General features: G+C 36.4%; 3 protein-coding genes across 10 annotated transcripts; all 3 read left to right on the top strand.

Moving 5' to 3' along the window:
• The first annotated feature begins 2,068 nt into the window (after positions 1–2,068).
• Positions 2,069–7,580, top strand: LOC120006247 (ankyrin repeat-containing protein NPR4-like). Of its 8 annotated transcripts, none has more exons than XR_005469960.1 (9): positions 2,069–2,333; positions 2,763–3,133; positions 3,344–3,721; positions 3,799–3,948; positions 4,317–4,394; positions 4,782–4,829; positions 4,900–5,342; positions 5,420–6,992; positions 7,081–7,580. XR_005469960.1 is itself a non-coding variant. In XM_038856209.1 (8 exons), exons 2-8 carry the CDS (start codon positions 2,776–2,778, stop codon positions 6,032–6,034), a joined length of 2,172 nt encoding a protein of 723 aa, XP_038712137.1. In that variant the 5' UTR covers positions 2,072–2,333; positions 2,763–2,775; the 3' UTR covers positions 6,035–7,580. The 8 variants fall into 8 exon arrangements, 1 of the variants encoding a protein (XP_038712137.1); XR_005469957.1 differs by having other exon boundaries at positions 2,071–2,333; positions 3,242–3,721; positions 4,785–4,829; positions 4,906–5,342; XR_005469956.1 differs by having other exon boundaries at positions 2,071–2,333; positions 3,242–3,721; positions 4,906–5,342.
• Positions 7,581–8,690: 1,110 nt separating this feature from the next.
• LOC120004764 lies at positions 8,691–10,455 on the top strand. Its single transcript, XM_038854052.1, has 3 exons — positions 8,691–8,931; positions 9,032–9,312; positions 10,168–10,455. The coding sequence occupies exons 1-3, from the start codon at positions 8,773–8,775 to the stop codon at positions 10,202–10,204; spliced, it is 477 nt and encodes a 158-aa protein (XP_038709980.1). The 5' UTR covers positions 8,691–8,772; the 3' UTR covers positions 10,205–10,455.
• Positions 10,456–15,325: 4,870 nt separating this feature from the next.
• On the top strand, positions 15,326–20,367 carry LOC120005042. The gene is made up of 4 exons (XM_038854470.1): positions 15,326–15,473; positions 18,611–18,744; positions 18,849–19,129; positions 20,174–20,367. Exons 1-4 carry the CDS (start codon positions 15,398–15,400, stop codon positions 20,208–20,210), a joined length of 528 nt encoding a protein of 175 aa, XP_038710398.1. The 5' UTR covers positions 15,326–15,397; the 3' UTR covers positions 20,211–20,367.
• The last annotated feature ends 346 nt before the right edge of the window (positions 20,368–20,713 follow it).

The following is a 20,713-nucleotide window of genomic DNA, read 5'->3' as shown; positions in this document are numbered from 1 at the left end:
CATCACGTATGTCCGTAGGATCGGGGGAGATCTAGTGATTGTATTAGATTATCCAATAAATTGAGTAATTGAAATCCTTAGAGAGATTCGGAATGACCGTAAAGATGAAATACAATCTAAGGACTAAATAAACAAGAACAATAATAAAATACAAACACTAAATTAGACATCGTAAGACATTGTTGGACGATACCAATGTTGAGAAACTCTGATTCACCTGGTTTCCCATATGTTTTTGAAAAAATTTAGAAAAATCATAATCATAAATATGTAGTCTATTATTATTTTTTCAAAACAAAAATCAAATTAAATATGAAAAAGTACGATAATTGTAAGTCGGATATAAACTCAAAAAAATTTGATTTTTAATTGCGATAAATGCTTGAATATCAAAACTTTATTACGCGAAATCCTATTTTTTTAGAATGAGTTGAAGGAGGAGGTATTATTAGTGCAGAGAACTCATTTGACGGTCCTGCATGAAATTGCAAGAATTCTCGGCAATTGCCACTGCAGGAATCCGAACTCTACAGAAAACAGATTGGGGATTTTGTGCTTTCAATTTAAGGTTCCCAATACACTCTCAGAAGAAAAAAAAAACCCCAGAAAATGCAATGTTACATTGAGATCACACTATTCTTCTTGCATATCTTTCGAAGAAATGCATATATATAATCAACTGCCATATTCTTGTAGAATCTGGAATTCCTCCTTGCCCTGACCACCCCAGCAATCTCTACAATGACTTGAAAATTCAATTTCATCAACCTCTGTCTGGCTGCTCGCCTGACCAGATGACCTGACAGCCAAATCCACGTTCGTCGGAGACTTTATGGGTCCAATTGAGTCCACAGTGCTGCATTCCCTGTATCATTATGCGCTTCCTGGGTTAGATTTAGGTTTTCTATTTTTTCAGTTGGAGGAAAATCTTGTTTATCGTATTTTTTACCTTATTTTGTTTTAAGGAGACATTTGCAATAATAAATAACTAGTTGCACGCTCAAGCTTCGCGCCACACATAATTAATTTAAAAAATAAAGATTTTTGATAATTTTTCGATACTTTGTTACCATGATGAACAACATTGCTTGAATTCTAGAAAATGAAGATAATTGTGAGATGAACAAATAACTACAATATATTTTTCTCGATATGTTAAGAAATAATTTTCTAAGAGGGAGCGAAAGATCTGATGCATAAGGAAAAAATATGCTCAGAGTTTAACAATTATTGTTTGTGTTGGTATTTTGAACAAAGTTGTAAAATGACTAAAAAACATCTCATAAATTCTAAATTCTATAGAAAATATAACGCACCTCCTTTGTCTCCTAGTTTTTACATCTCATTTATTATTATTTCTTATGTTAGCAAACCACAATTTTTCATTGTATGTCAATAAGCATATATAATATATAATTTGTTGTACTCTGTATCACACATTTGATTAAATTCCTCATTTGTACGATCATCCACTGAGGGATTATCTTATACGGAATCATCCTCTATGAAATCTCCTAAGAATGCATCCTAAAATGGATCTTTTTCATCATCAGAGTTTATTGAATTGTATAATTTGGTTGTTATTTGACAACTAATTCTATGATTTGTAGGGTTATATTGTTAGAAATTTTGTTGAAATTGTTCATTTTTCCCATGAAGTTTTTGTAGTATCTCTTAGAATTTTATTGTGATCTTGTATACTTTTGTGTGTTATTTTATACCTATATTGTGAATATGTTTCATTTAAGCTTTTATCTTTTTGCTTTTCTATGTAATTAATAGGTGATAATTGACATGATTATTTGTTATATTATTAAATATGATTTTAAAATTATTTGTATATTATTAACTGTATATCCTTGTGGGGCTTAAAGTTATTTAATATATTTAACTTTTTCTTTTTTCTTTTTTTGTGTAGATTTTTTTACAGTCATTCACGTGGCACAAGGAGAAGCTTTTTGGATCCTTCATTATATATATATATTGATAGATTGATAAATAAGCAGTAGCATATGAAGTAAAATCATCTGCAAGTCAACTAATGGGCTCCACAAGCATCATCCACAGGATGGATCATCGAAACTTCACCCTTTCCTATCACTATCTATGCCCCCTTCGTTGCAATTCGTATATACCACCAGTATGACTGGGTCTCCGAAGAAATGTCTACTTATTTATACTCACTCACCTTCTCCTTTGCATTTTTTTCTGGTGTCATTTCTTCACCGGCAGGATTTACATAATCTTTGTTGGTTTTTTCTGGGTCTTTCTCTTTATTCATCATCGTTCATCCGAGGCTTATCCCAAATTGTTTGAGTTGTCTCTTCACTCAGGTTATTATTTCAAGCCCTCTTGAATTAAGTTCTCTCTCAATATATGGTTATGGGATTTGTATGTATGTGTTGTGGGTGTTATATGCATGAATGTTGCCCCGTAATGTGTAAATAAAGATGCAGTTGTTGATAGATATTGGTGGTTAATAATTAGTCAACTCTCTAAGTTATACAAGTTAAGACCTTTAATTTTGCAAGTTCTATTTGCCCTAGAGTTTTGGTGCTCACAGAAGGCAGCTCTTGCAGTAAAAATTTGTTCGTCTCAATACCCATTAAGGTTTTGTTTTTTGGGTTTGAATGAATTTCAGTGGAATGACTGATTTTACATTTTCTGCGGTCAAGTATTGATGCACCATTGTTGATTGAATCGTTAGTCTGATATGAATCTACTGTTTTTTGCTCTATCTTTTGTGCCACTAATATTTGCAGAAAGGTGAGAACAATGAGCCAGGTTAAGTTGGATAGAAATCCTTCAATTTTGTCATGTTTTCCGGAGAGATTCTCTGTCGCAGGTGTCCAAAATAGTCCACAGAGCTCCAGTAATGGTTCATATTTGCATGACCTCTCTCGCCCGATGACATTTGTTCCACAAATTCCTGTTGATAAACATCTTGTAATGAAGCATCAAATGTTACCCCGTAGAACTTCCTCCTTCGGGGCGATGCCCTTGCCCTCTCCTCCTACTGATCGCAAAAGCAGCACTATTGCAGCACCACCTGTGGCTGTGGATATTCCTAACAAATTTGAATCTGGCCCCCTTCCGGTTCCACCACCACCATTACCCAGTTTTCTGACTGTTAGTAAGTATGATTTTATAGCTAGGATGCTTTTCCTGATATCACTGTTTTGGCATTTGAGCTGGGTAGGGCATGATTTTGAAATCTCAGGATTGACTTTATTGATGACAGGAAACAAAACTACCTCACGACTTACCTTGTATGCCCCTTTATACCAAGCTGCGATGAAAGGCGATTGGGAAAAGGCTAACGAGTTTCTAAGATCACATCCAGGTGCAGTCAATGTAAGAATAACCAAGGAGATGGACACAGTTCTTCATATTGCCGCTGGGGCCAAACAAACCAAGTTTGTAGAGGAGGTGGTAAAAAGAATGAGTATAGCGGATTTAGCACTAAGGAACAAGTACAACAATACAGCATTGTGTTATGCTGCAGCATCAGGAGTCACCAAAATGGCAGAGATGATGGTGAGCAAGAACGGAGAACTTCTAGGGATAAGAAATAACAAGGGAGTGACACCTCTTTATATTGCAGCATTATTTGGACATAGAGATATGGTCTGGTATCTGTACTCTGTTATTTCGGATGTAGATTTCACTAAGGAGGACTCTGTTGGGCTGCTTTTTGCTACCATCAAGACCGATTTGTTCGGTAGGAAACTATTCTTCTGAGCTTGCTTGCGTACTTAGCTTCGCAAAATATAAATAAAAGTTTGTGCTGTTCCATAGATGTGGCCCTGAGCATAATTCAAAAACAACCCGAACTGGCCATTCATCGAGATTCAAATGGGGAGACACCACTTCATTTCTTAGCTCGAAAGCCTTCAGTCTTTGCCAGCAAAAGTGGGCTTGGTGCTTGGCAAAGATTCATTTACCCATGTAAGCATTTCCATTGCTTTCTTAAAATGCGTGCTTTCGTTGTCCGCGTTAATCATTGTAGCGCTGCATTGGTTTCAATGAAGGATGTTAAATTAACTTGGTGGGCTTGAATAATCATATTAGTTATTGTAGTTGAAATTTCAACAATTCTTACCAGATTAACTGGAAAATCCTGAACTTCATCGTCCACCGGATTTCATGAATCCTGAAAAAAGAAATCCTTAACTAGAATTTACTGTTCGCAATGTTACTATTCATGGATACCATTCACTAGCATTTTTCCTACATCACGTATATTACATTAACTTAATCCAATCTATATTAAGATGGCTCTTTGCTTTGAAAATGTTGCTCGACTACTGCTACAGGGATATATGCAGAAGTGCCGACTAACTCTCACTGTCCTGAAAGCATCTTCCAGTTGCACAATTGCCAGCCCAACCAAGGTCTCTCTCACTCTCTCTGTCGCCCTCGCTCTCTCTCTCACACACTCACAAACAGCCGTTTTATTGTTATCATATTGGAATAGTTTAATTAATACGACTGATTACTAGCTATATTAATAAATTTATGTTTTCTCTTCCCTTGTGCGGAAGGAAAGTTGGATGTAACCAGGCAGCTGCATTAGTTGTGTAACATATAATAGACCATCTGCTTTTGCATTAGTTTCTCAGTTTGTTAATATTATATTTATATAAGTTTTATGTAGATAACAACATATGATTTATTCTAAACTAAACTGCTTTCGTTTTTCTAAATGATAAGTAAAATTTAGTTACATGTCTAACGACGGTATATATTCTAAACTTTAATGCATTTCTGGATGTTTACAGCAGCTATAAGCTTAGTTGGGAAACTTTTCCGTGCAATACAAGTTATAGGTATGCCGTAAAATTGATATTACCATCTTGTGCTTCACAAAAACACTATTTGATCTAATTTCGCACGTAGTTCCAGGAACTAAAGTGCTTTCTGAGAAGAAGTTGATGCACATACAAGCTCTCGGACTGGTGAAACTATTATGGGAACAAGTTTTGTTATTGGATGACGCCCAAGTTACTGAAATAATTACAAGCCCTTCAAACCCATTATTTACTGCAGCAGAGTTGGGAATTCTTGAGTTCATTACTGAGCTCATACCCTCTTATCCTGGTTTAATATGGAAAGTTAATGAGCAAAGCCAAAGCATTTTTCACATTGCGGTTTTGCAACGCCAAGAGAAGGTATTTAACCTCATTCATGAGATAGGAGCACATAAGGATATGATTACTTCCTACAAAGGTATCAACAATCACAACATATTGCATTTGGCTGGAAAGTTAGCTCCTATGGATCGACTCAATATTGTCTCTGGTGCAGCACTTCAAATGCAACGAGAATTATTGTGGTTCAAGGTCCTAACTACTTTTATTTTTCCAATTTGAAGTTCCTATAGAATTCATTATTTCTGACTTGTGTCCATAATTTGCAGGAAGTGGAAAAAACCGTGCAACCGCTGCTGAAGGAGATAAGAGACAAAAATGGAAAAACACCACGGATGTTGTTCAAAGAAGAACACAGAGATTTAGTCAAAGAAGGAGAAAAATGGATGAAGAGTACTGCATCGTCATGTATGCTCGTCGCCACACTCATTACCACTGTAATGTTTGCTGCCATTTTCACTGTACCAGGTGGCAATGACGACAACAAAGGCACCCCAATCTTTGTATCGTCAAATTCTTTCCTTGTGTTTGCAATTGCCGATGCATTCGCGCTATTCTCTTCGGTGACCTCCATACTAATGTTTTTGTCCATTCTTACATCACGGTACGCTGAAGAAGATTTCCTGGAAACCCTGCCAAAAAGATTGGTAGTAGGCCTTGTAAGCCTATTCTGTTCTATAGTTGCCATGCTTGCAGCATTTGCTGCAACCTTTTTTATTGTGCTTGGACAACAATTGGCATGGATTGCTGTTCCCGTTGCTCTGATTTCTTTCATCCCTGTAACTCTATTTGCCTTTTTACAATTCCCACTTCTTGCTGATACAATCAATTCTACATACGGGGCCGGCATTTTCGCCCGTAAAAGTACTGGGATGCTGTATTAGCATAAATTATTTTTTTCCAATTTGTTTACAAATTTGGAGAGCAATTCTAACAACAATGGTGTGGATCTGGATGGCGTTTTCAATGTAGAAGGAAATAAACTTGCCTCTCTGAAGCTGCTACGCGGTACTGGTTTGAAGAGTCGGTATTATACTCTTACATTTAACCTAAGTAAATAGCATATTTACCATAAAATTCACTTCTTTGCCTAAACCCTATGTTACATGATCGTTATTTTATCTCGCAGAAGCCAATCCTCACCTCGCAAGAAAGTGTAACAGAAACCAAAAACGAGGATTAGAAAGAAAAAATGAATCTTCATTTCTGGTTACTACTTTGGTTTGCAGGTTTAAGAACCAAAAACATCAGATAGAGGAGGCAATAACACTGAAGAACAGAGGACTCTGCAGCTTTCATGCCAAGAAACAACTCCACAAATTCTGAGGAGAAGAAGTCCCTGATTAAGAACGTCGAGCAGGCGTAATTGGGAATTCTTGACAAACCTTAAACCTCTATCATTGTTGGCCATGTTAGAACTTAGAACTTTTTTTGGGTTCTGAAAAGAGAATCCAAGTAATGAGCATAAACGGTTTGAAGAAATGCTTTAATGAGGATGATATAAGACAAATTAACACGAGAATGATATAAGACAATGAGTCAATGACATGACATTCATAGACTATATGTTGTATGTATTCATTGGTTTCTGTATACATGTGTTTTGGCTGTTCATACCAAGTAATATAGATTGTGTTCATTAGAGCAGAAATGCAGTTTTTTTTTTATTTATTATTTATTTTGGGTTGTCTAAAGTTGTTGGTTGGGCAGAGGAGAATATTAAATGGGAAAACAAAGGCTGGTATTAAGACTGCCTCACATTTTATGCTCTCTCTGTTTCGTAATTCGATCAGACTCCAAGCTACGCACTCATTCACTTCTCAGAGAAGGAAGAGTCTTTAGGTAGTTCCTTTATTGTCCAAACCCAGTTCATCTTTCTTATCAGTTTACGCACTCATTCATCTAACATTGATTGATTCCATGGTTAAAGGGGTACCAGAAACACCTGGAAGTGGAGACAGCTGCCGTGAAATCGAACGAACACAGCTTCTTTGGCAGGATGCACAGAGAAGGTGTCGACGGAGCTGAAAAGTATTCAGTCCGAGATAGTGCACGGCAAAGGGACCTCTACCTTATCCAATACAGTAGAGAACCCATATTGGCAATGGAGTAAGAATCCCGTGAGTGGTATGGGAAGTAAGTCTTGAAGGCATTCTAACTCATGATCTGGTCATGGGTTCAACTTTCCTAACCCAACTTGCACAAGTTGACTTTGAGGTTAGGTGTTGTGTTGAAGTTTCTTCACCATTTACACAAGTCCTTTTAAAATACCAGTAAAGGAGATGTTGTACGTCAGAACTTTGGAATAAACCCAAGATCAGGAAAAATCCATGAATGGATCTCTCTCTCTCATCTCTTGCAATTATAACCAGTATTGAATCATAATTAATGATCTATTCAATTCAATACAACTATAGAATTTTTGTCCAAGCAATAATCCAATTGATTATCTCGTTGTTAGGCGTTCTAATGTTCAAAACCCTCCCTTGGGGTTATTTTTCTAGTTGTATCTTTTAAATAATGACTCATATTAAAAATATTATTTAGTATCTAAAAACTCTAAGGAAATGAGAAATTATGCGAGAGGGGAGCGTAGTGTATTAATTATTCGTTATTGTCAGTATGGGTCGAGGGTGCAGGGGTGGAGCCCTTCGTCCCTGCGATATGGTACGATATTACTGACGTAGGTTGGCTATTTTTGTATGAAGATATAAGTGTATTTTCGGGTAACTAAGTAGTTTGTATATAATAGTTACAAACCCTAGCCGAATGTAGGAAGGAATCTCTTATATTGAAAACACCACAAACTACGAGATGTAGGCAAATTATCGAACTTCTAAATCATGTGTTCTTTGTCTCTTCTCTATTCTTTTTGATTGCTACTCTATATTATTCTATAACATGTTATTGTCTGTGAAGAACCTGTTTCACAACAATATCCACATCGTGGACTTATCCCACCTATGAAACTTATGAGCATGGAGTTCGGTCCATTCTTAACTTTGATAGTGTACATTAGTTTGATGGTTTGAGTTTAGGCACAAAAAGCACATTGGGCCGGGTCACTCTCCATGTTGATGGAGACAACTCATAATGAGTATCGTGCGAAGTAAAAAGTAAAGGAGAAATAAAATTGAAATAGTAATTAATTATTGGCATTGTTTGGGGGCAAACAAGGAATAAAGTAGCGTGGAATTCGTCATACTCGTTACTAGTCAACAAAAAACAACCAATAATGTTCCCATTGGTATCGCGCGAGAACAGACGTGCAACCACTACAACTGGCGACCATCGCACGATAGCTATTCGAGTTCGCGCGATTTCGTAAAAATAAAGAAAGAAAAAGCCAACCACTTTCGACTTTCGAGAGAGAGCCTGCCTGTCTTTATCAGTATTTACTATTATCATTTCGAAATTCGAATCAATTCATGGGACCCATCTCCTTTACTTTCTCTGCACAAAAGTCCAAAACGTATCTCATCGGATATGGATGCGCAGTAGTCTAATATATAACGCCTCTCCCTCTCTATTTATGTAGAGTTAGAAGGCAATTGCTTCTTCAATTCAATTTCTAATTTAGCAGAAGCCTGTGATAACCTAACCTCTCGCTAGACGAAGAATCATGAATCGTCGTATCTTGTTGACGAATCGTCTGTCGTCCCAAAAATTAGCTAATGGAATTACCAAGCGGAGGACTCTGCGTCTTCTTCCAAGCCAGAGGAGTTCCAGATTCGTGCGCGCGAGGCGTTCTGGACTCGTAAGGAAGACCGGGAGGAATACGGTATGAGTCTGGTTTTTTTTTTGTAAATTTTATGATTTGTGATCCCTTACGTTTGAGTGCTCAATTTTGACACTGCTTTTGATAAAAACAAAAAATTCAGAATAGAGAATTGGTGGGGAAGATTAGGGCAGGGATCAAGCGATTGAGGGAAGAGATGGCTGAGATTAGTGAGGAACAGAAGTGCATTAGAGAGGGGCAGAGACAGGTGAGGGAGAAATTTGAGAAGATCGAAGCAGAACGTGAGCAACTCTGGAAGGAAACAGAGATCATATCAAAGCAGAATGCAGGGATACAATTGCGATTAGGTCTTATGTCTGGTATTGTGAAAGCAAGAGCTCAAAATGATTATGATTTGGCTGCTCAACTCACTCAGTCTCTCCGGTTAGCTTTATTTCCATCTCCCTCTTCTTCTGTCATGTGATTGTAAATGGATATAAGCTGGCATGACCAAAATATCAAAATTGTTCTGCTATTATTGTAAGTGGTTTAGGTGTTTATTCTTGGAACATAGATAAGGTTGCTACATATTACTTCTTACACAAAGTAAAATAAAGTAAACAACGCCAGTTAACAAGTTCCCACCGTTGGTGGGGATTATGGATTAAGACATATAAGATGTAAACTTTACCCCATGTAATATAATATACGCTTGGAGCTCTACCAATGAGCCACATGATGTTCGCCTATATATTACTTCTTAAATAGCGAAGAAAAATTGAAAAGATTCATCCTTTACCAGATGATTGCGATTAAAAAAATTGCATAATAGCTTCTTTGTGTAAGTTTTCTTTTCTGATACAAACCTCGTTTTTCTTCATGTATGTGTGAACATAAAGCACGAGCGTTTCAAGTTAGCAGGAGAAATGTGTGTACATATGAATGATTCACATCTTGATAGCAACTTGCCATACATATACATACATATATATATTTAAGGTATATATATGCATGTGTAGATCTTGAACTACAAAAAGAGAGTTAAGAATGATCGAACTTCAACTTCAATTTATTGTATTGTGAATATAATTTAGACGTGATAATAGAAGAGCAGTTTGAATTTTTAATTTAACCCAACAGAATTAACTTTCCATGTGCGTGTATAATTCTGATGGCATTGTAAAGATTTTTATAGATAATGAAGGTGCGATCTGGTGCTGATAGTATTAAATCAGGTCACTTGTAGTTAATATCTCTTATAACACAATTAACACTACTTTGTTTCTCGTTTGTTTTTAGTGATTTGATGGCTGAGCAGAATGTGGAAATGCGGTGAAGAATTCTGCTGCAAAATACTGGATGTAACAAGGAGGAACATCTACATGAACTGAAACAAATTCCAACTGCCGGTGCTGTCAATCTTCTGCTTTCTTTCTTTCCTTTGTTGTGTTCTTTCGTTAAGACATTGTGTTACCCATGTCAAACATGGTAGTCTGTTTATCTAGATGGGCCTCTTCTTGCCCTCGACCTTGATGTGTTAGAAAGTACTGATAAATAAGTTTCCCATCTCTTTTAAATGTTTCCATATACTTCTTTGCTGCTCTTTTTTTCCCCCTTTTCTTTTTCCGATAAGCTATCTTTTTTCTTTTTCCTTACTGTACATGGTGTCTGAACTTTTTCTAACTTGAGATTTGTTCTCCATGTGAGTCTCATTGTTCCGGAGGCCACTAGCATATGATGTAAGAAACCGAATCTATCTAGGCTTGACAATGGTGTTCCTAAAATGGAGATGTTAAACATCCTCTTAAATAGAAAGAGGATCTGAAGTTCAAGCAGTTCGATATACGCCCGCAGGACCCTGTTCACGAGTCGTAAAACTAGCATGTCACCGAACTGCAGCAGGCTTAGTTTTCTGTTTTTTACTTGAATATTGTCTGTAAATCAATAAGCCAAGCAGACCCTCTTGGTTTCTGATTTTCTGTTCTAAACAATTGACTTTGAATTCATTCATCTGGCTTGGATTTATGGTGAAAATGCATAGATATTTGGAAGTAACTTCTTTTGCAGAAGGCTCGAATATTCTGTCACTTATGTTCGGTTTATTTGGAGGAAAGCTAATATCTCATAGAAAATATATCTTAATAAAATAATTATCATGGAAAAACAATTAGTTTGTAGTGTTATGTCAATGTATAGCAATTATAAGACGTAAATATTAAATTCTATTTTGAGACAATAATTCAATAAAATACAGAATAATCCAACTTCTTTTATGCTTTTTATATATAAACACATCAAATATTACTTCATTTCACTATATATGTGGATGTGTATATAACTATAAATGGTCGGTGTACACAAATATATGCTCAGTATATTCTCTGATATAATTTATTCACAATCACAATAATATAACTTGTTAAAACCAATATTTTCTAATTAAGATTTTTCATATATATACATAAAAGATGTATAATTTTAATGTCTTATTATATATATGAGGTACAATTTTAATTGACCTAAAAGTTCCTCCGGGTCTCACATGACATTGAGCAAAAAAACGTCTTATTATATGTATTCATATATATACAATATTATATATAAAAGATATAGTTTTTTTAATTCATCTTACAAAACCTTTCATGTATACTTTTAGCAAAAAAATTAGCTTAACAATCGACTTATTGTTGTGAGGAAATCAACATCCCAAGGATAATAAGGGAAATTGTTTTCCATCTTACAACTCCTTATTTTGAGTTGACTTATTATAAATTTTGTTTGACTAATTTTGTTTTCTTATCTCCAAACACCACAAAGTTAGGAAAACAATTTCAAGAGGTTGATTTTCCGTCAAACAAACGGAGCATTATTGTTGTGTGTTTGTCTAGGAAGTTTTTGTTGACCCGAGTGGATGTCAATTGTCAACTATAGCTACTGTGCCCATCTGGTTGTATCCGATAATCCAGAGGTTCTCCACATGTTGTCATGGAGTTTATGAGTTGTAGTGTTTGACCATCTTATATATTCATAGCAAGTAAGCAACTGGAACTATGTTGAGAGAGATTTTAATTTATGAGCAATAATGCTTTTGATGTAAATGGTTTTTCTTTCTGATGATGTTGATGTGAATTATGTTTGCAGTGATTCTCAGTCTTTGACTGGCTAAAAGTCTTCCTGTTGATCGTTGCATTGGTCGTAAATTTCAAATCTCTCTGAATGTATTGGTGTTGCAGTTTCGAAAATGGAGTCAAAATTTATGAGCAATCCCGTAATGAAGATTCAGATACATAAATGCACAGACAGCTTCATCGAAAATTCACATTCAGTTTGTATATATATGTCCGACTGTCACAAGCCTGCAGAATATGCTGCTACTATCACCGATGCTTGGTTCAACTTATTTGGAGAACTACACTAGACGAGGTTGTCTTTTGGACATCCGATATGGATCTTCTCGTGCCGTCAGACTCGTGCGCATAAAAGTTTCTTACATAACAAAAGGTAAGTTGGGCTAGAGCATAGGGAGCGATCGTAAGGGTATTACTCCAAGTGAGAATTGAACTCAGCAACTCTCGAGTCCATACAATACACAAGGAGTTTCGTCAGAGTTCTCATCTTTCTCCTTGGTTATTTTCACCTGTTATGAATGTCAGACAATCTTCGTTGCACATCAAGCATTAATACATTACAAGCATTTTCTCCTTGTTCACATAGCTAAAACCTGCAGTTCGAAAACACACCATTTTTTTTTAATGTCATCAGTAGAACGCATCTCCCTGTGACTCATTTTCATTTTCCCACGAAAGTAGAATATAATGTTGAAGAGCTGACACAGTTGCATTTCCATGATTTCACCATCATTATTCACGTTTACCCAAATGAAAACATAAAAAGTCACAAAAATATTTCATAAAAATTCATTGGGAAAGAAAAAAAGTAATAATTTTTGCAACCCATTTATTCTAACTGAAACTAATAATCAGCAAAACAATGACAAGAACTAAAAGATAGGAAGTTTTGATTAGGGTAAAGACTTTAATGGCTTAGTGAAATGAGCAGCGGAGGTCGGAATTAATGCAGAATCTGTGCTTCTGATTCCAATAAAAAGAAAAAGAAAAAAAAAGAACGCCGAAGTAGAATGACCAACTGATGCAAATTGCAGCCCAAGTGTCTCCCCCGCGACTTCAGCCCACCAAGTCAACGCTGCAGCCGCCATTGGTTTCATTGAGTTGGAGAGTATCAAGTGATGTGTTTTATAAATGTTAGAATACCATATCGATTGGGTGAAATCCAACCATGTGGTATATAAGTTTGTCCAAATCCCTATCACACATAAGAGATATTTTCCTTAGTAAAGTGAGTTGAGCCCTGACTCACTTGTTAGTTAGGGAGAAACAAACAAAGCGTGCGGGCGAGATGTAATCGCGGGAACTGGACAACCCAAAACGGACAATATCTATGATGTGAGTTAGGTTTGGAATTTTCAACAATAAGTTAAGTCCAACACCTTAACACTTCAATTCCCTTTTAATAAAGACAAAATCGTGCGGGGTCTAAGACCCAAAACGAACAATACCTCAATTGGTTTGGATCAACCTCTCCCATCTCTATCTTCTACTTCTTACCTCATCCTTCTCATCCATCTCAATTCCTTCAAATTATAACACAAGTAATAGTATAATTGGATTAGCTTAGTTTAGGCACACATGAGAATTCATTTTTCGAATAGAATGTGATTCTGCCAAGGTTGACTCATGGGTTCATTCGAAATTTTGTCATGTTTGGTATACATGAAATTTTTTGGAGGAATTGATGGGTCTTTATCTAATGTGTATTGGAACCTAAAAAAGACATGTATTTTAAGTTTTAAAAAATGGATCAGAGAGTGTTCATCACACATGACATACTATGATATGATGTAGTCAATCATTAACAAGTGCCCTTAAGGCATCCATTAACACTATCTTATCTTATCTTATTTCACTATTAATCACAAACTCAGAGAAAGAAATTGAGTTGGGAAGAGTTAGCTCATTGCAGTGTCTGACATTATTAGGCTGAAACTGCATTATCTCGTAATTGTGTAGGTTGGATAAACTTAGCGTAACATCAATTAGGCTTATTTGATTTGGTTTATTGTTTGGTAGTGGTGATGTGTAATTAGAGTTGGAAATAACTTTGGTGATAGTTTAATTGGTAAATTTTGTTGAGGGCAAACCATATGGACTCGAAAGATTATGAGTTCGATTCTCACTATGAGCAACACCCTTGTGGTCATTACGTTGAGTTTTGGCTCAATTTACAACTTACCATTGTAGAGGATAGAATCTACAATCAAATATTTGTATAGTTGAGCCACTAGCAACCTCCGATTTGGACAGAATAATCAAGGTGAGATTTGAGCACCGGTGTGGTACCTGTCAAAAACACTTCGATGCTCAAGTTAGTATGGTAATCGAATGCCTTTTGAAGACAAATAATCAAGTGAAGAAGTAATAAATGGAAATAGACCCAGGATGTGACTGAGCGATTAGGATGAAGGTTCTGTCAAGGAGAAATTATCGAAGAGAATATCAGAGAGAGGGCTGGAGAGAGAGAAAAAAGATCCCTCACCTTTGGTGAGATTCTGCTCTTTATCCTGCAGTATCGGGGACATGTGTCCAGATGAGAACCGTCTGATCCTTGCCCAAGTTACCGTTAGAGGTATGTTGCTTTTCCTTCAAACCCACTCTGACCTTCCTAAAACTATCCCATGATGGGAAGTGAGACAACTTCGGGTGTCAGGGATTGTCCCAATTGTGTCAGAGGGAAAGTTGAGAATATCTTCCTATGTCAGAGACACATCGATTTGATTGTTCCCTGCACAACACCCTTGCAAGTACACAAAAGACAAGAGATCAGAGGACGAAGCAGTAGTAATCTCGTAGCAAGGAAAAAGGTGATGCTGGGATCGACTTTAACGTTGAGTTCAGGATCCTCGACGGTCGAAGACAAGGGTCTTCGTTGGGGCTGTGCTATTTTTTGCCATTATAACCATGTCGTCATGTGGAAAACTTTTGTATTCGCGGGCGAAGCTTGTATGGTATCATTTTTTGTTACCAAAAATTGTTATTAGGGTTGGACCATTTGTGGATTTATTTTTTGATTTTTTTTATTAATAAAAAAGGGTCATGCGTTCAATTTTTCGAAGATATTTTTTTATGCAATAAATCTTCCTTTTTTTATGATATGGCATAATTCTTCCTAAGATACTTGCTATGAAGTTTATCATACGAGAATATATGCCAAGATAGGCCGACTGCTGATGTCTTATACTCTTAGTGTTATTTAAAAATGGCTAAATATCGAGAAATCCAAATATAATATCAATTAATAAAAAGTAATAACCTCTTAAAGGGAAGGGCAGCAAGCCCTGCTATAATTCTCTGTTTGTTGTTTATCTATTTATTTTATTTACTTGTGTTGTCTATTTCCAACTCTTCTTGTGCCAAGACTCTTATGAGTATGACAAAGACCCCTCTACACTCGCATGGGGTCCTCTTTCACTCTCTGTCTCGTTCTCTATCTGATTCTGCAATTGATGCTCTACTTCCTCAAATTGCAAGGTATGTTTTCGGAACAATCATCGAGAGTGACATATATATGCATACAATTTTTTGTCTACAGTACAGTCAGAATAGTACAACAACATTAATCACTCATCCCAGAACGCAGATCCACATCGCATAAGATAAATCTTAACCTACTTTGGGGATTCATCCACATCCACATCCACATCCACATCCACATCCACGTTCTGGGTCTTTGTTTGTTGCAGAGAAAGGAGCAAACTTTGGTTGATTTGAGGATTCTAAGACAAGGGTTGAGTTCACCCACAAATTTTTTACATTTTTGTTACCATCATACTTTTCTTTTAATCGTATTCTGAGCATGATTTCGGATATTTTAGTTGTTCTCTATTGATTTCTTGCTTTATCCTTATTTCTTTGTTTCATTTTAAGTTCATTTTACCCCCGTAGCGGTGCTTGATGACAATTTTATTGGCATATTCAGCTTGTTTACATTTTTGTTGATGCAAACTGGATTACGAAAGAACGATTTTGGCTAAGGAATTAAAGGACACAAGAATTTGGTAGAGAATCACTCTCCGGTTTTATAAATAACTTAGGAATCACTCCTTTACATGAAAGACTTATCACAAAAACAAAAGTGATTTTACTGAATAAAAGACATAACTATATATAATATTGCAATTTCCTTCGATATGGTAACTGCTTCCATCACAATCACATTCCTCCATCATGGCTCCTGGATTGAAGCCTCCAACTCCTCCATTAACTTATTCAGTTGACCCTTCCACACTTGAATGGTGCTGAATCAATGCCATGATCCCCACCTATGTAATAAACTTTTATCATGCCTTTCATTCAACTTCTATTGCACCAATTCCCTATTGCATCATTTTTGTTTCACACTTCGGCATTTAAGCCTTATCAGATCACGTCACCTGAAAACATCCACCTTTACGCCTTTAAGGTGAAGAACCAACTCCACAATACGGCACCCTTTGTGATGCTTTACGCTATTTGTTTTAATGTACCGGTAAAGGACTGAACATTCATGCCTACAAATTTTCTTTTTACTGGTTCTTTATGACTAGAGTAACCAAGTAAATAAGGTGATCAACAGTTATGCTTCTTAGAGCCTGTTTTCTACTCAGTATTAGATATAGTTGAATGCCATGTTCGCCTTTAACACCTTCTGCCCTTGGATTTGTTGTCATAATTATAACCGTGATGATTATTTGATGTCCTGAAGACGTGAGGTTATTGTGTTATTTTGTGCATTTGTTATTGTGTATATGCCATTTTCTTCGGCTTGTCCTTGAAAGTTAAGTTTAATGGCTGGTTGATTACTTGGTCCATTACCTAACTCTCACTTCACTGACTGCTTACTTATGGTGGTATGCTGCATTAGTTTTGACTGCTTTATATTGATCAATCAAGAGCAGATGGAGAAGACATGATTCTTTGTTGTTGGCCTTGACTTAATGCCAGCTGAATGGCTAGGGAGGTTGTCGGAAAATTATTTGTGCAATGATAAGTGATTCTGGTGTGCTTATGCATTTTCCTGGAATTGCTTTTGCACACATTTCTAAGGTTCCATTCGTTTCCTCAGTTTCTAAGAAAATCAGGAATGTCATTTCTACATAACCCTGGTTATTACATGCGTTGATAAGGCAAGAAGTCCCAATAACAGAAAATACAGTTGCCAATGTTGACATGTACTTGGACAAGAGATATGGCGACCAAGTCCACAACCTGGCCTCTATACCCTTGGTTCTATACCCTCGGTGTGGATGACCTTGAAGAGATTAGGTTTTTTGGGTCATTAGAGGTTTGGTTTGCAGGTGATCAGGTGAAGGTCAACTGGTATTTGCCTTTCCTGGAGTCATTTAGCGTTAGCTCTTCGTAGCACAATGTCACCAATTTGCTGACTAACTAAATCTGCTTCTTTGGCATTGTTTTACCTTCTTTTATAAAGGACATCTGTAGAATGACCTGTCCTCAACAACTGCCTCAATTTGAACCTTCGGAAGTCCTTGGTTTCGTGTCCTTTACATTGATAAGCAAATATATTAGCTGATTGTAGGATGGTATGTTATTCCATTCTCTTTGTGCTTTATGCTGGACTCCCTTCCTTTTTTTTTTGGTTCTTTCCTAAGAGAGAGGGTGCCAAAGTTGCTGTAATTGGCACACTTTCCTAATAGTACTTGCCTGTATGAAATCTTACTGATGTATATTATGCTTTTGTAGCTGTAATATCTAATTTTTCTTAAGAAAGAGATAGAAGCTATTAGGTGGTTGTGCACCATCTATGCCATCAAATAGTTATGATATGGATCTCAACAGCCAGTTGTTGAGTTGTACGTACAGAATTTCATGTGCATCATTTGAGACATGTAGAGCCTACGAATTCACATGGATCATGTGCGTCAAACTCAATAACTGAGATAATTGGGATATCAACTTGATGGGATTTTTATCATTTTCGTTTGCCATTAAATGAACTTGATATAGATTGTATCAACTATCATCATTGTAATTGATGCTTCTATTTGCCGCACAGCACAGTTCAAGATGCTAGCAGAGATCCAATTGCCATTTTGAATGTCCTATAGAAGTTGAGAAGTTGCTCTCATTCTGTAGTGTAAACTTGCATGAGATATAGCTTTCTATGTTGCCTGCAAAATGAACAACTTTGTTGTAAATTCTTATGAATTATTCTCCTTAGGATTGTCAAGTCAACATTTTATTTTCATTTCTTATTTGTATCAAACAAATCTGAATCTCTCTACTTCAATTTAAAACCGATTCCGGCAAAATTGGAGGACAAATCGAGGAAAAGAACATGCAAACCACCATCTTTGTTTGTCAATTAAACAATAAAAACAAGCACCACGCGGTACCACACAGCTGTCCTTCTGGAGCCTGGCAGGTCAAGTCGCATCCAACTCGCGAAACCTCGCGCGACTTCGCTCGATTACTGCAATGACTTGTTAACGCTAGACTTCCATGTGTTTCACTGATTATGTTTTCTATCGTGTTTATTACTTAATGAAAGTCTACATTGACTTGGTCTACATTTTACTTCACTATATATATATATTTGAATTCACTGAAGCCTCGTCACGAAAGAGCAAACATGAAGCTATATTATTTCTGGTTAGCTCTTTTGGCAGGTTTTTCTAGCAAAACATTTGCTAGAAAGGGAAATGGAACTGCAAAGCAGAGGACTCTGCAGGTTCAATGCAAGAGACTTCCAGGTCTTGTAAGCAGAAGGCATTGTGGAGTGAGAAAGCGCAGAAGACATATGGTACTGATCCCACATTGTTTTAGCTGTAATGTATCATCTGCATTGAGGTTCTCTGTGTAATTTTATGGATTAGTGAATGTTTGTTGTTTATATATTGTGAACAGAATAGGGAATTGGAGAGGAAAATAAAGGCTAGGATCGAGCGGCTGAGGGTGGAGATGGTCGAGATTGGGGAGGAACAACAATGCATAAAAGAGGGGCAAAGACAGGTGAGAAACAAGTATGAGGAGATTGAGGCTGAGCGAGAGCAACTCAAGAGGGAAACGGAGGTCATTGCCAAGCAGAGTGCGAGCATTCAATTGCGTCTAAATTTGATGTTCGGAATCGTGAAAGCAAGAGGTCAAAACGATTTTGTTTTGGTTGATCAACTTACTCAGTCACTACGGTTGGTTTGATTTCATTCGCCTCTCACTCTTTTACATTTCTATCTATCTATATATATGTAATATGGTATGTATTTATGCATAAATAATACACATTCTGTTGTAGGTGATAGGTTTAATTCTTATGTGCTAGGATTGTGAGGGACAAAAAGAAAAACAACAAAATAAGCAAAAGAGAGAACAAGAGCACAATAGAAAATTGAGGAAGAAACACGAAAGAGCCTTAAAATGAGGAAGATGAAGGATTTGAGAGGAATGAGAAGAACCAAGTAGGCAAAAAAGAAAGAAGGTGAGAGAGAGGTTTAGCCCAATCTACTAGACGTATTGTCCACTTTGGCCTAAGGTCAGCATGGTTTTGTCCATTTGAGGCATCTTATTCTCCCTACTTTTTTCATCTCTCAAATTTTTCAATTTTTTTGTTTGATAAGCCAAATTCTTCAAATTATAATATATGGTTTTGGAGTGTAGACTCTGTTGTGAAACAGGTCCCTCACAAACACACATAGATAATAGAGCAATAACAAGCAATGCTGTCGAAACAATAAAGAAAGAAGAGGAAGAACACAGCTTTACGTGGTTTGGCCAAGAAAGCCTACGTCCACGGAGTTTACAACTATCTTCAATATAAGAATTCCAGTAGTACAATTCAGCATTTTGGCTAGGGTTCCCCTTTTATACCTGCTACATAGTACCGGAAAAATACAATTATACTTTCATATTAAAAATAATCAATCCACATCAGTAATACCGTACCATACTGTGAGGCTACGCCCCCACACCCTCGATTGGTACACTACGCTACCCTCTCGCACAATTTCTCATCTCCTTAGAGTTTTTAGTTATTAAGTAATTCTTCTAATATGAGCCATTATTTAACAAATTCAATCCTAGGACCTTCCCAATCTCGTTCGGGTCATCCTTGATGATTTATATACAATGGGATGTTTTCTACTTTGTAGTTGAAGTGCTAATTACTAGAGTAGATCAAGTCACCTGTTAAAAAATGTCATCACAGCATTAACACATTTTGTTTTCCGTGTTTCCAGTGATTTATTAGCAAAGCAGAATGAGCAAATGCAGTGACGAATAATGTTCATTATCATCATCATGATCAACAGAGCCTTTATCCCAAATGCAGTGACGAATAATGTTACAATTATTAATATTGTACGAGAAGAATAAATAATCTGCATTACTTTTCACTTCAAATTTAATTAGCAGTGTCGTTTGTGTTCTTGTACTTTCTTTCCATCAGTAGTAAAGAAGCTATCGTGCTTTTTTTTTTTTTTTTTTTTCTGGAGTGAATCATCTCATGCTATTTTTACTAGTGCTGTTTTTTTAGAATTTTGATATCTAAAGGTGTGTTTGGATTTAGGCACTTTAATTGCAAATTTTAAAATCAGCACTATCTTTAATAACATCATTGAAAAAAATTGCAAAAAATGTCAATGAAGTTAAAATGAGGAATTTCAAATCATACGAATTTGCTGCTAATCTTCTTATTGGATATAGCCTATCTTTCGTCATTTCAAGAGTTTTACGAGCTTTGATCTTGATCAATGTCAATACTCTTTTCCGCATTATTC

The sequence above is a fragment of the Tripterygium wilfordii genome, chromosome 9 (genome assembly GCF_013401445.1).
Source record: "Tripterygium wilfordii isolate XIE 37 chromosome 9, ASM1340144v1, whole genome shotgun sequence".
Lineage (NCBI taxonomy): Eukaryota > Viridiplantae > Streptophyta > Magnoliopsida > Celastrales > Celastraceae > Tripterygium > Tripterygium wilfordii.
Note: the sequence above shows the minus strand (reverse complement) of the source record. Positions and strands in the feature narration are given on the sequence as shown.